The sequence below is a fragment of the Eubalaena glacialis genome, chromosome 3, assembly GCF_028564815.1.
Source record: "Eubalaena glacialis isolate mEubGla1 chromosome 3, mEubGla1.1.hap2.+ XY, whole genome shotgun sequence".
In the NCBI taxonomy this organism is placed as follows: domain Eukaryota; kingdom Metazoa; phylum Chordata; class Mammalia; order Artiodactyla; family Balaenidae; genus Eubalaena; species Eubalaena glacialis.
The window spans coordinates 180558496-180571088 of record NC_083718.1 but is presented as its reverse complement, the minus strand read 5'-3'; the positions used below and the strand labels follow the sequence as shown (position 1 = coordinate 180571088).

General features: G+C 44.7%; 1 protein-coding gene across 8 annotated transcripts in view; it reads right to left on the bottom strand.

Moving 5' to 3' along the window:
- The window catches only part of UBR4 (ubiquitin protein ligase E3 component n-recognin 4), a 126303-nt gene that overhangs the window by 75494 nt on the left and 38216 nt on the right, over nucleotides 1–12593 (bottom strand). For all 8 annotated transcript variants that reach the window (XM_061184842.1, XM_061184844.1, XM_061184845.1 and 5 more), the window contains 16 exons: nucleotides 11770–11871; nucleotides 11353–11453; nucleotides 10905–11103; nucleotides 10344–10532; nucleotides 9856–9919; nucleotides 7819–8010; nucleotides 7207–7277; nucleotides 6969–7116; nucleotides 6314–6541; nucleotides 5466–5636; nucleotides 3827–4009; nucleotides 2798–2956; nucleotides 2301–2453; nucleotides 1615–1842; nucleotides 1158–1315; nucleotides 48–219 (listed from right to left, as the gene is read on the bottom strand). In XM_061184842.1, coding sequence (XP_061040825.1) covers nucleotides 48–219; nucleotides 1158–1315; nucleotides 1615–1842; nucleotides 2301–2453; nucleotides 2798–2956; nucleotides 3827–4009; nucleotides 5466–5636; nucleotides 6314–6541; nucleotides 6969–7116; nucleotides 7207–7277; nucleotides 7819–8010; nucleotides 9856–9919; nucleotides 10344–10532; nucleotides 10905–11103; nucleotides 11353–11453; nucleotides 11770–11871 — 2518 coding nt within the window. The remainder of the gene's footprint in view (nucleotides 1–47; nucleotides 220–1157; nucleotides 1316–1614; nucleotides 1843–2300; nucleotides 2454–2797; nucleotides 2957–3826; nucleotides 4010–5465; nucleotides 5637–6313; nucleotides 6542–6968; nucleotides 7117–7206; nucleotides 7278–7818; nucleotides 8011–9855; nucleotides 9920–10343; nucleotides 10533–10904; nucleotides 11104–11352; nucleotides 11454–11769; nucleotides 11872–12593) is intronic.

Below are 12593 nucleotides of genomic sequence, written 5' to 3'. Positions count from 1 at the left end.
GAGCAGGTTCACAGTCTATTCAAGTGATGGGAGAACGGGGCACTGACCTTTGCTTTGGCAGGAAGAGTCTTAATCTCCTGGATGAGGAAAGTGTCTGGTTTCACCATAACTACCAGGGGCACTCCTGTAGTTTGCTGGACACAACACACCAAGCCAGGGTGGTTCATTACCTCAGACCACTGGCAAAGGGCAGGAGACGTCTTACTGCCACCATTGGAACTACAGACGACAAAAGTGGCCCCAGTTAGGGTGTCAATCACCATCTCACAGTTCTTTTCTTGACCTAAAGGTCATCCTCACGAACCACTGGACTCTCAGAGCAATATACCCACCCAAGGACTCAAATTACCCACGAGTCTCAGTCTTATTCCGAGCCACATAAATACTCTCATACACCCCAATGTGCGCCCCCAGCAGGAGTCCTGGTTTAGGATCTCAGTCAGCTGCTGGGTTCCACCGTCTGAGGGAATAGGTGGCCCTATGTGCGTAAGGCTGTCAACTGCACAGGGCCACGGAGCTGCCAAAGGCTGATGACCCGTTGTCCTTTTAAGAATTTCCAAGCACATCAAGCTACGCATGAATGGTATCCATTTTATTTCATCTCAAACCAGGTAATTCACAAAATACAGGCCAGAGACAAAGTGCTTTTCAGTGGCAGTAAGAAAGAGGGGAAGAGACCCTAAAACTTTGCTGCCTCCTCCTTAAATAAAACACTCACTACCTCACACACCCCTGTCACCTAGAAGTCTGATGGCAGCCTCCACCTCCCCAAGCTCCAAGCTCGCCCCATCTGCTGACACCATGTTCTATTTACTGATCAACCCCCCCAGGAGGGAAACTTAAAGGGCATCTTAGCAGCACGAGTGTCTAGGAGAAACTTACATTGTCTTCTCAAAACTCAGTAATCAAATTAAAATCACATTTGCTACCCTGACCCTAGCTTTTCCTTCTGAGTGACAGTGGCTCCCCAAACTACCTGTTACAGCTTCGGGGTCTCCATGGTGGGAGACAAACCATGCAGGCCGCCCAACCTACCAACACTGGACACCGTTTGATTTAAAGACACCAAGCAGGGAAGGGCGAGCCCTTGCGAGGGGCGGAGCTCTCCTGCTGAACATGGGCGTTGTGGAAATTCAACTTTAAGTGCTCATCCCCACCTCTTGATGTTGATGGAGAAGAGCTGCAACACCTCCAGCGTCGTCCTACTGATGGTGGCTGCAAACGACCTGCCTTGGCAGTAGCTGAAGAACAGCATCTGCAACACGTGCGAGTAGTAGACAGACACACCGCCACCTGCCACCTGGCTGTTACTGTCCTGTCACAACAGAGACACAACATCCGCATTAACTTCTCATGCTGCCTGGGGCACCACCTTCTGCTCTGGCTGGTCATTCATTTTACACCATGATTATGGGGTCTCATTCTTGAAGTATGAGATCCCCGCAGGAAACCTTAAAAATACCAAGAGAATAATGGAACTTCAAGTTTAGTCCTAAAGGACTAAAGTTTTTGCTATTAGATGAAAAGTTAGAAGAAAAAAGAGAAACGAACAACAGAAGCCTTGCTAGGCTAATTAAACCTGGCATAGAAGGGAACAGTGCCATGTGCTCTAACCTTCAGGTCCTCGTGGTTTATTTCCAGCACATTAGTGACATAGAAGGGTCCCTGCTGGGCACTGCTGGCCTCTTCCATGAGCTGGGTATAGATGTACCCAGCCGAAGACATTATAACAATGATGTTCTTTCCCTCTTCGTTGAAGAGGAAGGTAACATCTCTTATCTTTGAGCTGGGCAGGAGAAAGTAGAAGGCTGGACTCAAGGCATCAACAGACAGGTCATAGATCTGCAGAATGGAAGGAAGAAAGATCAAATAAGGGAGATCCATTTCAGTCCCATGCCCAAACAATCCTGGAGAACCCAGGGAGCTGCAATCAGTGAGGAATGAGCACTCGTTCTCCACTCAGCAAGCACCTATAAGTACTAGACAATGAGCACAAGATGATAAAGTATCTTTTCACTGCCTCTTAGGAATGAGCAGAGGAGAGACACACAACAAACTCTATACCAAGTACAGTAATTAACAGCTGTGAACTGGACACAGGGGGTGTTGAACCAGAATCAATTTTCTGCTACCTGCACACAGATAGCTCCTGCTCAACAACATAACAAAAGGCAACAAAATGTTAGGATTTTTCATTTTTAATTTCTAAGAGACGCTAGCACATATAATGGAGATCAGGCATTCTGGATTTAAAAGCAAAACCATTCTAGGACGAGATCATCAAAGAGCTGTAACTATACCTTGACAAAATCTGCAGTGACGATCGCTAGCTCAGTCTGTGAACCAGGTAACCACACGGCTTTGATGATGAAGTTCCCTGTTGCCAACTGGGGGTGCAAAACCAAATGATCCGACACAGACCCTGAGCTACTGAAGGTCAGCACATGGCAGTCCTGGACATGGTTGAAGGAACAGAATGGTTAAAAAATGATTTGGAAAGTAGCCTAATTAATTTCAGAGTTCTAACGCTGCCTTTTCTTCCCTAATATTCCCTGCCTCCAGACAGTACTCAGACTGTCTAGTAACATGTTCAAGTGTCAAGAACACACAAAGATTATTTCCAATACAAAAGAAATCCGGAAGATCTGGAAGAAATTCAGAGATTTCGTTTGTGTTCCCAATGGCTTTTAAGTTCTGATCTCAACAATGAATAAGAGAAAGTGGTGCTGAAAACAGGGAAGAGAAGGTGACTGGGATCCATAGCTTAACAGAACCAAACCTGGATCAGGATTGTTACCTTCAGCCCACAAACAGCAAGGTAGTCCTCCTTGCACGGATTCCCCGTGAGGCTCAGCACAGTAAAGGGGACTGGGGCAGAAGCCAGGCGGGTCAGAGTCAGCTTCCTTTTGCTGGAATCTGCTTGCTTCAGGAGAGCTGAGAGCTGCAGGACAGTGATCTGCAAAGGAATAATTACCAATTTATTCTTAACCCAGATCCTCTCAGAAAACACAGAGCAGTACAAAAACGTTCCTTCACTAGAGCTACTGATTTGGAGGCTTTTTCTGTGGGCAAGTCTCTTAGGAAACTCCAAGACCAGTGTCCGTCATACATCCCCTGGTTAAAAGAATGGAATGCCTTTCATTTCCTCCTTCTAGAGATGACAAAAGAAACCAACTTCTCTTCGTATAATCAGTTCATAAAATATTTAAACAATTCCCATATACTACTGTCCCTTCTCATTTTCTCTGAGAATGTTTTTGAAAGGATTTTAGAGCTATTTTAATCTCTGGTTTGTTTTTCACTTAAGGTGTGATTGAAACAACTTTACTGATAATGAAGAAGTCAGAATATAGAAAAGCGTGAGTTAGGATACTCTCCTCCAACCTCTCCTGGTTCTATAAAACACGATAAACTTCCTTGTGCCCTTAGAGGGCTGGGAGGGCAGGAAAGAACTAAATAAGGATCACTGAGCCTTCCTATGAAGACTCTTCTCTCCCCACTTGTGTCCTCAGAGTGGCCAAACTGGGAAAGACTGGGAGCCACGGTGTCCTAGGAAACCACCAGTCGTTACCTTCGCCTAGGGGTTCCCACAATAGAATGGGAATTAACTATTTAGACTCTCTGTTCTAGTCACACTGGTCCTAAGTCTAATAAAGTAACTCAGGGTTCAAGTAGAAAAGTTTGTTGAGCTCTGTCCCTGAAGCTTTGCTGGAACTCAATAGACTTTTTCCCTGAGGGCCAAGCTGAGTGTAGTCATCTATTTGTTTTGCTCACCACCTAAGACAAACATGACCTCAAATGAAAGGGAAGGAATTGGAGGACCCACCTTGCCTTTCTCATGGCTGACAGCCAAATGCTGGCGGCGCCCATGAGGGGAGGAGAGCACACACATAGCCACCCTCCTGAGTACATGGGCGCTGATTAGCTGTCGAATAGTCTGGCCCTGGTCTCCACTGTAATTCATCCGAACATTCTCAAAGGCACCTTCCTGCGAACCTAATGTGGGAACCTGGCAAAGAGGGAAACAGAGAGAGAAGGCAGTAATAAGGCAAAAAAGATCAAGTGGATTCATACACATGCTATTCATGTGACTGAGACACTGCACAATTTAGTTATTCAAAAGCAACGGGACTGGGCTTCCCTCGTGGCGCAGTGGTTAAGAATCCGCCTGCCATGCAGGGGACACGGGTTTGAGCCCTGGTCCGGGAAGATCCCACATGCCGCGGAGCAACTAAGCCCATGCGCCACAACTACTGAGCCTGCGCTCTAGAGCCCACGAGCCACAACTACTGAAGCCCGCATGCCACAACTACTGAAGCCCGTGCGCCTAGAGCCCGTGCTCCACAACAAAAGAAGCCACGAGAATGAGAAGCCCGCGCACCGCAACGAAGAGTAGTCCCCGCTCGCCACAACTAGAGAAAGCCCGAGCACAGCAACGAAGACCCAACGCAGCCAAAAATTAATTAATTAATTAATTAATTAATTAAAGCAATGGATTCCAATCTCTAATCCACAGACAGTTAGGTAAATTCAGCAAAATTATTGTCAGTCCAATAAGAACAATGCAGTGAATGTTGCATAAAGCTAAATTAATACAAAGTATTCACTTTTAAAAAATGTTAAAACGCCTTTTTTTTTTTTTTTTGGCTGCGCCACATGGCTTGCAGGATCTTAGTTCCCTGCCCAGGGATTGAACCCAGGCCACAGCAGTTTAAGCACCAAGTCCTAACCACTGGGCCACCAGGGAATTCCCAACTGTGACTGATTTTTAATAAAATACCAGAATATATGTGTGTGTATTACCAAGTGATTATGCTTCCCTTAACAGCAGTCACCTTGTGAGATCTATTTGTGTACCTCACTCATTTTCACACTTCCCTTCCGGAAATGCCGACACTTTACTTTCTACTACTTTACACAGCTGCTAAAGACTCCAGGCAGACCACGCCAGGGGCCCTACAGTCAGTGCTAAGCAGCAGGTGTAAAGTGGATAATGTCTTACAACTTACAACCCAAGTCATAGGAAGAATTAAAGGACGATTACCTAAAGGTAATCTTTGGCTATAAGCCAAAGAGAACAAGCATTATTTTTGTAAACAAGGTGAACCTTAGAGGAGAAGATACAATAAGGAGGTCTTCTATTTTACATACAGAAGAAATTTCTAACTATTATAATTTCCCCCAAATGTCATTCCTCACATCCAGGGGTTCACATATTTATGTGAACTAAAAAGGAGACTTACTCACTGGGTTTGTCCGAATGACCTCTGGATTCCCTTCTCTGGAAGACACACCTCATATTCTGATTTTCACACTGGATGTCACGGTATCTTAAATTCTAAGTTCTGAATGGCCAGGGGTTGACTGTTCTAAGGATATTCCTCAGAGTATCTAGCACACTTTGGCATCTCAGTCAACGCGCTGGTTCCCACAGGCACCTAACTCCCCGACGCTGACACACTCACCATCAGCTGGTCTGTCATCTCGACCACCTTGTCCACTGTGTGCAGCTCCCGGAGGGCCTGCTGAGCCCGGCTGCTGCTCCCCACAGCTGAAGCCTGCTGAAAGTTGGTCTGAATGGCATCCATGAGGAAATTGAGCATGTCTAACACGAGAGGAGCGAAGGAGAAATTGGCCTGAGAAAAATCCAAATACACAAGTGAAAAAAAAAAAAAAAAAAAGACAGAAAAATAATGGGTCATGCTCATCATCACAATCTTGCTAGTAACTACCTACAGAATCCAGAACCCACTTTCCTCACTTCAGTTTGATACTCTAGCTCTCATCTCACTCTCTCCAATAACACTGGATTTGATTCCAGTCAATACGCTATTGTGCTACTAACCTAGAGCAATCTTCCTAAACCAGGGATCCCACGTCGATATCCTACTGCTTGAACGCACCCACCATGTATAATTAGTTAACTTCTCCCCAATGCATCTAGAGTGCCTCTAGTTATGCACCATCCTTAGGAAAACTGAGAAAATAATTGCTCAAATCATTTTCTGTATTCTGTGCTTCAGATGAGGAAGCTTGACCAAGAAAGTGTGCTCTAGAGTGTTACACAACTAAAATTTACCCTCCCACAAACTTCCCGAACACTCCTCAGTCATAAATTCTTCCTTATGAAGCAGCGACTGACAACACACACTATTCATATTCCACTGTGGAAATCAGTAAATTTAGAGGGAGGAGAAAACAACCCCAGGCCCACCAGTGGAGCCGCAAGGAGAGCCTGGCGCACCGACCGCTCGTGGACCAGCTGGCCAGGCTCCGTGCTCTGGACCCCATGCTGGGTGCCAGCGGAGCCCACCTGGTTCTGCAGCTCCTCCCGGCAGCCCTCCACTGTGCGGCACAGGCTGCTCTTCTTGGGCTTCTCTTCATCGGCAACCTTTCCGTCACTGATGGTGACTTTGGCCTTGTCCGCCGGGGAGGTGCTGGTATGGCGCACGAGACTCTCTGAAACTCTGGGTTCACTCTGAAATGCTGACTCCTTCATGGTGGAGCTCATGCCGCTGCTGGGAGTTCGCTTCACTAGAGCCTAGGGACAGAAAACGTCAGAGGCCCCAAGTCTTGCCACAAGCATAGATGAAATACTGCCTAAGATGTTGAAGGAAAATCTGACCCAAAGGAGACACTGGCTAACCATTTAAAGAATATCCAAAAGCCTGAATTCTGATCTTCATTGTATTCACCTAATATCTGGTACTTTCCCCACTCATAGCAATAGGTCTTGAAATTGTGGAGGGGGTCTTTAAAAAACTGCAAGATCTCTAAGGACATTGCAAGTTCTAATATTCTAAGTGAAGTGCGTAGGCCATGACTATATAGCTAATCAATGACAACCAGAACTTAGTCCTAGACCCAGGCCACCATGAAGGTGACATGGGAATTTCCCAGTTTGGCTTAAGCATTTGTGTCACCAACAAGTCACCCTTTATAGCCGAGAGAATGTTCCAATCTCTCACCAGACAGCTGCCATCTTCCTTGGCTCCACAGTCACAGAAGAAGGATCCATACTTGGCATAGGAAATCTCATGATCCTTGTGGCACACCTTGGCACATACTGTGCACACACCCACCCCATCAACCATTTTGCAGGTGTGACAGTGGTACCTACGAAGAATGAGAACCAGCCAATGAGCCCAGAAGCCCCAACAATCAAGGCCCAGCAAACCCTCACCTAAAACGAAAAACTACTCTTACCAATGCTGGTTCATGAATTCTTTCTGAGTGATGGTAAAAGTGCACAATTTATTGCAAAGAGAATCTTCATCCTTCAAAGATAATAAATAGTTTTAATCAGAAATATATCCTTCTACACAGGGACCCATAAAAGCACACCCTACGGAGAGTAAACCACTGACTCATAAATGACCAGTAGAAACCTACTCCAATTGGAGATAGCTTGCAGGCTATAAATATGCTGCAATTTCAGGTGAAACCTTAAGGTTTTGTGGCTAAGAAAAAAATAAATCTTACGCTTTCTCTACAAGGGAGCTCACACCATCCCCATGAAGAACTCATCTTTGAGACTCCATTTTGGATGCAAAAACAAAGGAACTGTAGGACAAGTGCCTCTAGATGGAGGAAGGCATGTGCTTATTAAACGGTCCTTCCCCTAGGAGATTAGAGCCCTACAGCTTGCTCTGCAGGCCTGGAAAATCAGTCTGCCATTAGTCACGTAAGCTGTGAGAAAGCAACAAGGACTGGGAAGAGTTCTGAAGCTCACAGGGGCTAGAAGGGAGGGCCAAAGGATTGTTACTGTGAGCTCTGCAAGTGCCGATCAGCCATGACCGTGGTGGTTACTTTACTTACTGAATCCTCAGCCTGGGAGTCTTCCTCTTCTACTGCCAGCTCCTCCACCCAGTCTGAGTCCACTTCAATGGCCCGCTCTTCCCCATCCACTGAGAGGTGACTTGGGCCTTGACCGTTACTCTGGCTCAGGGCATTGGTGACATCAGCCAAGTAAGACATAATATGGCAGGTGCACTCCAGGACTATCACATGCTGTAAGAGAAGACCACCACACCATGGAAACTTCAGTTCTCCATATTCGATTATTATGTAAACTGTGTTTTCTCAAGCTTTTTCCAATAAAGCTCAATATCAAAGGAATAGTATAAAAGCAGAGGAGAAAAACAACATGTTTTAATTATCTATTTCCTCAGCTCTTAGCACTATGACTACATGTAGTTGGTCAATAAACTGTACTGAATCAGTGTGTTTCATTCTTTCTTAAGCACAAAGACAACTCTTTAAAAAATTTTATAAAGTGAAGTACAATGGAAATCAAGAAAAAAAAGTTAAAATGGAGACAAAAATCATTCAAGAAAAAACTAGATTGATACAAAGAACAGACTGGTGGTGCCAGAGGCAGGGGGTAGGAGGATGGGCGAAACGGGTGATCGGGGTCAAAAGGTACCAACTTCCAGTTATAAAATAAGTAAGTCATGGGGATGTAATGTCAAACATAGTGACTAGAGTTAATAAATACTATTGTATGCATATCTGAAAGTTATGAAGAGAGTAGGTCTTAAAAGTCCTCATTGCAAGAAAAAACAAATTTTGTTAACTATGTATGGTGATGGATATTAACTAGACTTACTGTGATCATTCTGCAATAAAAACAAATATCAAATCATTATGTTGTACATCTGAAACTAATATAATATTCTATGTCAATTACACCTCAAGAAAAAAGGCTATATTAAAAGTATGAATAAGCTCTCATTGGCTTTTTTCCTGCTGTTACCATTTTTTTTAACCATTAGTGAAAGATATTTAAATTACTGGGTTTTTAATTAATGCAGGAGGGGAGGAATAGCTTCAGAGATCAAGGGAAAATTTTTCCAGCAAATCACTGCAGATAGTTCGTGCTTGCCTAAAAAAAACCCAAAAGTCGGGCTTCCCTGATGGCGCAGTGGTTGAGAATCTGCCTGCCAATGCAGGGGACACGGGTTCGAGCCCTGGTCTGGGAAGATCCCACATGCCGCGGAGCAACTAGGCCCGTGAGCCACAACTACTGAGCCTGCGCGTCTGGAGCAAATGCTCCGCAACAAGAGAGGCCGTGACAGTGAGAGGCCCGCGCACCGCGATGAAGAGTGGCCCCCTCTCGCCACAACTAGAGAAAGCCCTCGCACAGAAACGAAGACCCAACACAGCCATAAATAAATAAATAAATAAATATTTAAAAAAAAAAAAAAAAAAAAAAACCCAAAAGTCTGGCATCAAAGCCTCAGATTTCTAAGTTCCTTCACTCTGCACTCTAACAGTTCAGTGTGGAAAGGATAAAGATCAGCAAGAAAGCAGGGAGAGATGAATGGTGCTGTGGTGGGTCAGAGGCCAGTTATCTGCTCTTAGCCACCATGTCAGGTTCATGGGTTGGGTGGGGGGAGAAAATGCCTGAATGCAAGATTTCTGCCAGTTTCCACCCTTTTTCTCAGCACAATGACCTGAACCTTCAGGTAAAGTAAACAATTCTAGCATCTGGACTGGAGCTGAGGAGGTAGACCGTAACTCCGTATAACACTCAGAGCACACAGTTCCAATGCAGGAGCAGGGGACAATTTTCCAGAGCATGCCAATACCTAAAAATAGCAGTAATTCACTGTTTCAGGAAGGACTCTGTTGGATGTCTGTTTACCAGAATATTTCCTTCCTATCACTTCTTGCCACCGAGAAGAGGCCTAAGGGCATGCAGTTAGCAATTACACACTTCTGGGCCTTTGAGATTATAGGCCTTATCCTCTGTAGGCTAGTCAGGGCCAGAAACCAACAGGAAGGAGACTTCCACCTGGCCACAAAGATAAGAATCACCACTCCCTGACTGCCGTCACTCCTCACTTGTCTTACCTTTCCATGCATTACATTGGCATTCAGTTTTTCAACCACATTCTTCTGTGACAGGTATTTCTTGCTGTCCCAAAGAAAAAAAAAGGGGGGGGGGGACACAAAAAAATCATCTAAGGAATCAAAGAAAGGAAGCATCTTCACATATCTCGCATCAATTTGTGGACACTGTGAACCAAAGGCATTCTTAGAAAATTATGTGGCTAATCAGAAGTTGGGGGCTCTGTTCTTATCAGTGGCAGGTGGTACACTTTCCCCAAGACTTCTCCCAGGAATAATGAACAGAAAATCCTACTAATAAAATAATGAAGATTAAATCTAAACTGAACAGTTACTGGCTACTCCCTCAATCCCCAATAAAAAGGTAGAGATTCAAATTTCTTTTATACTCACTCTGAGCTACAGAAAATAGCCTATAATTAATTATCCCCCTTTTCTCTAAGAGCAATGTTGTAACATACAGATACGTTCCTCCAATTTCACCCTCTTACCATCTACTCAGCCAGTCCACAGCAGCATTATGAAGCTGAAGATGGCCAGCACCTTGACCTGCACTGGCCAGGGTAGCCATCACAACCATGAGTTCAGGGAAACCAGTCCCATCACCGTTGGCCAGCATCTCTGTTGCCATGGGGATCAGGGTGCCCAACAGCACAGCACACACACCTTCCCCGACTTGGCTGACAGAGAAGAAATAGCAAGTTGGTAAGTAATCAACAGGAATCTGACTGTACACTTCTAGATTTTAAGAGTAATTAAGGAGTTTAAATTTAAACATTAAATGCATGACTATACACACTAAGCCCAGTTGTGGACTTGGGCTACTAGAGCACAAAACATTCATCCCCGTTACAACTGACATGCCAAGTCACTGCAAAAGTTTTTCCATGGGAAAAATCAAGGAGAGCCACTAGATTCCTTGAGTCTATTGAGAGGGAGCTATGGAATCACTGAAAATGCTCACGACTGATTCCTGAAAGAAAGACAGCTGCAGTGATCTCACCTTATTTCTGGGGCCGTTAGAACATGTGAAATAAATGCAGGTGCCCTACCTGTTTTCCCGAACAATGTACGTGGTCAACAACTGTAGCAGCTGCCTGTTCTCCTGGATCACATCCAGCTGATCGGAATCTTTGGGGGGCGATGCAGTCATGCGGGTGAGCCAGGCCTGGAGACGCACAGGCTCCACGCAAGCCAGCTGTGCCAGGGAACCACAGAGATGCAGAAGGCTCGGGTTAGGGCTCTTCTCAGCTGGAGACAGACCGAGAGGCGAAGGTCAGTGAAGGAGGGCAGGGGGAAAGGAAGGAAGGCGCAGACTGTGAGCCAGGAAAGGGGGAAAGGCTCCAAGGAAGTTTTCGACTTCCTTCCAAACTATCTCTGAGGGATTCTCTCCACATGTTAGCATTTTCATGCCATAGTTACACTTGGGCAGAAGATAGGCACAGTCATTAGCTGGACATCAAAGTTCCCTTAAGAAGATTACTAAAAGCTGTCACTCACTCAGCTGGAAGAGTTTGGTGAAGAATTTCAAAACTCGGTTACAGAATTTAGCAGAGAGGTTCTCATTGGCTGTTGCCATCATGATCTGCACAAGTTCTCCACTGAAAGGCAGGAGGGTAAAAATGGAAAAATCACATTAAGCCTCACATAAAAGGCATCCGTTTCTACTTCTTCACAATCTCATCCTCTCTAGGGGAACTGGTCATTTGTGAGTCAACAATGCCAGGTGTTCATGAAATCAACCCCTCCACCAATAACCTCAAGGAGTCAGCAGTTAACCAAAGTCCTCCCAGAGGTACAAACACCTAAGCAGGCTTTTTAATTCCCTGAGAAAGAACACCGAAGTCAACATAGACAGGTCCCTACTTCCAGGAGATATTCAAAAATGTTCACTGAGGAGAACAAAACATAGCTCACCTGTCAGAGAAAAATTCCTCCATAGCTTTACGAGCCTGGCTGCTTTCCAGTTGCTTTTCCAAATATTGGAGACATTCCTCTAAGATGGATTCATCCAGTCCACTGAAAATCCAAAAGAAAAATTAACTACCAGAAACAAGGGCTGTTTCAATGTCCTCCTAATCCTGACCTTTAAAAATCCAAAGTCTGTTTACGGCTACACCTTTTGAGGGCAATACTCAATTTTGTTTTGTCAAAGCTTAGCATAAACCCTGGCATACAGTAGGTGCTCAATAAATTTTTGAGGAATTAAACTGAAATAAAATTTAAAAATTCCTAAAATCTGAGATAACTGATGTAGTCGATGGCTACGAGTTCCAAGAATCACTGCTGTTATTTCAAACTGTTAGAAAGAGGAAGGAAGGGAGGGAAAGACTGAAGGGGGGAGGGGGACGAAAGAGAAGTGGGGAGGGAGAGAAAAAGAAAAGGCAGCCCCTGATGAAAACCTGGATTCCTCAACAACAAAAAGGCAGGAAATCCCAATACCTGGAACCCTTTATTTGTATAGTTCTCAGTGGGATAAAACTGTAACTTACTCAACTGTTCTGTAAGACTCTCCTACATCAACATGGCCTACACTACCAAGGTCAAACAATGCTATGAGACCACCTAATTCCACAGAACACCTATCTCAGAAGCATGGTTACAAAAATACTAGAAATTTTATCATGCTCCTTTGTACACTTCATCACATCTAGTACAGCATGTTTATTCCCAAGAATTAATCACAGAAGAAGATTCCAAGTAACCTTTCATGTGTGTCCACAAGAACACAAAACGCACAC